The 1688-nt window shown below is 67.1% G+C and overlaps 1 protein-coding gene across 1 annotated transcript in view; it reads right to left on the reverse strand.

Moving 5' to 3' along the window:
- The window catches only part of Arhgap8 (Rho GTPase activating protein 8), a 63087-nt gene extending 61455 nt beyond the window's left edge, over positions 1–1632 (reverse strand). The window contains exon 1 of the mRNA XM_048802975.1: positions 1328–1632. Within this exon, the coding sequence (XP_048658932.1) occupies positions 1328–1410 (83 nt within the window). The 5' untranslated portion in view covers positions 1411–1632. The remainder of the gene's footprint in view (positions 1–1327) is intronic.
- Positions 1633–1688: the final 56 nt, after the last annotated feature.

Here is a 1688-nt window from a genome sequence, read left to right on the forward strand (position 1 = left end):
GGGGGGGGGGGGGGGACAGGGGCACTGTGCATGCTCACCGCTGCCCTATGGGGGGACAGGGGCACTGTGTACCTCACCGCTGCCCCGCCCTCAGTGGGTGCGTCTTCCTCCTTGAGCATCAGGTTTAACCTGGGCACCGAGGGGGGAGCTAAACAATTTATCTGGAAAGAAATGGGAACATCACTGTTCTGCCCAGGGTCTCCCTTATACCTGCCTGCCAGCTCCCACCTGGGGGCAGTGGGGAGGGTGGGGACCCTGTCACCACACCACAGCTGGCTCCTGAGCCTGGCTTTCCACCCAGCCACAGTGTGACTAGCCCTCTCTGCCTCAGACTCCTCATCTGTGAACGTGGACAGAGAGAAGACCAGCCTCGCGAGGCTGGGTGAACAGGGGATGACCGGCTGGCCAGCAGGGTGCTTCCTGACTCCTCCGCGACCCCCGCCTGCCAGCTGCCTGTGCCTCGGTTTCCCCACCATGAGATGAGGGTAAAATCCGGGGACGGGTGGGCTTCCACTGAGGGAAAGAGAGAACAACACGCACCTCCAGGTGACCAGAGCTCTTTGCGTCCCCTCTTGAACTGCACCCTGACCATCTGCACCCCTGGGGCAGCGGAACTTTGCCAGGGATGCATAGCCTTGGCCTTCCACATTTCAATGACTCTGTGATATGTATCACGTACACCCACCCCACTGTCAGGTGTGCGAAGGCACTTCTGTCCCCACCACACCTTGAACCCTGCTGGCCATCTAGACAACTCTGCCTGCTCAGTTCCGCCCGAAGGCCTCCTCCTGCGGGAGGCTCTCCCTGGCCTCCCCAGCCTCTGACTTCTATCACACAGGGTTCAGGCCCTGAGCCCTGAGACAGGGACCAGGCTGGGCTCAGACCCAGGTCCCCCTCCCCCGCTGGCAGCGGTAAGGGGAAGGGTCAGCCAAGGCATTCCACAAGGACCTCACAACACGGTCCTGAAACCCCCGCACGGAGGCCAGCACGGAGGCCAGCTCGGCCGGACCTCTGCTTCCAGGTGGCTGGGTCAGTGAAGTTCTGAGCTCTCACTTGGACACCGCGTCTCACCGACATAAGGAAGAGGAGATTTCACAGCCTCTGCCACAGAACCTAAGTGGGCAGCCACCAGGCAGCCAGGCGGTCCCCACTGGGGCCTAAGGAGGACTCAGGAATTCCACCTCTCCCCCAGCGGCCTCCGCAGTCCTCCTGCAGGGGCCCCAAAGCTCCCTCGAGGCGGGACACTCCGCGCCAGGGCTCAGGGAAAGTGAAAGCAGCCAGCGCTGGCTCCCCCGGGGCGACCCGAGGCCGGCCGATGGGTCTGCACCTCTGGCTCGGGTTCGGCCGCGGTGTGCGGCGCTGGCGGCCAGGCCCGGCCCCGGTTTGACTCCGCGCGCTCGGCCGCCTCATCTGCGAAGCGGGAGCGGTGACACCAGCTGGCAGGTTCGGGCGCGGAGCCGAGGGCCCGGGCAGCGCGCTAGTCGCGAGTCTGAGCGCCCGTCGTCCGGGAAGCGCGGCGGCACGAGTTTGGGGGGACGCGGCCGGGACCGACCAGGCGGGAGGGGGTGGGCGCCCGGGCGCCGGAGGGGGCCGGGCAGAGGCGAGGGCAGCGCGCCCAGGGCCGCCGGAGGCCGTGCGCGCCACGCGCCCCCCTCGCGGGCGGGTCCCCTGCGGGCCCGCGCGAGCGC

This window comes from Marmota marmota, unplaced genomic scaffold, assembly GCF_001458135.2.
Source record: "Marmota marmota marmota unplaced genomic scaffold, marMar, whole genome shotgun sequence".
NCBI classification, from domain to species: Eukaryota; Metazoa; Chordata; class Mammalia; order Rodentia; family Sciuridae; genus Marmota; species Marmota marmota.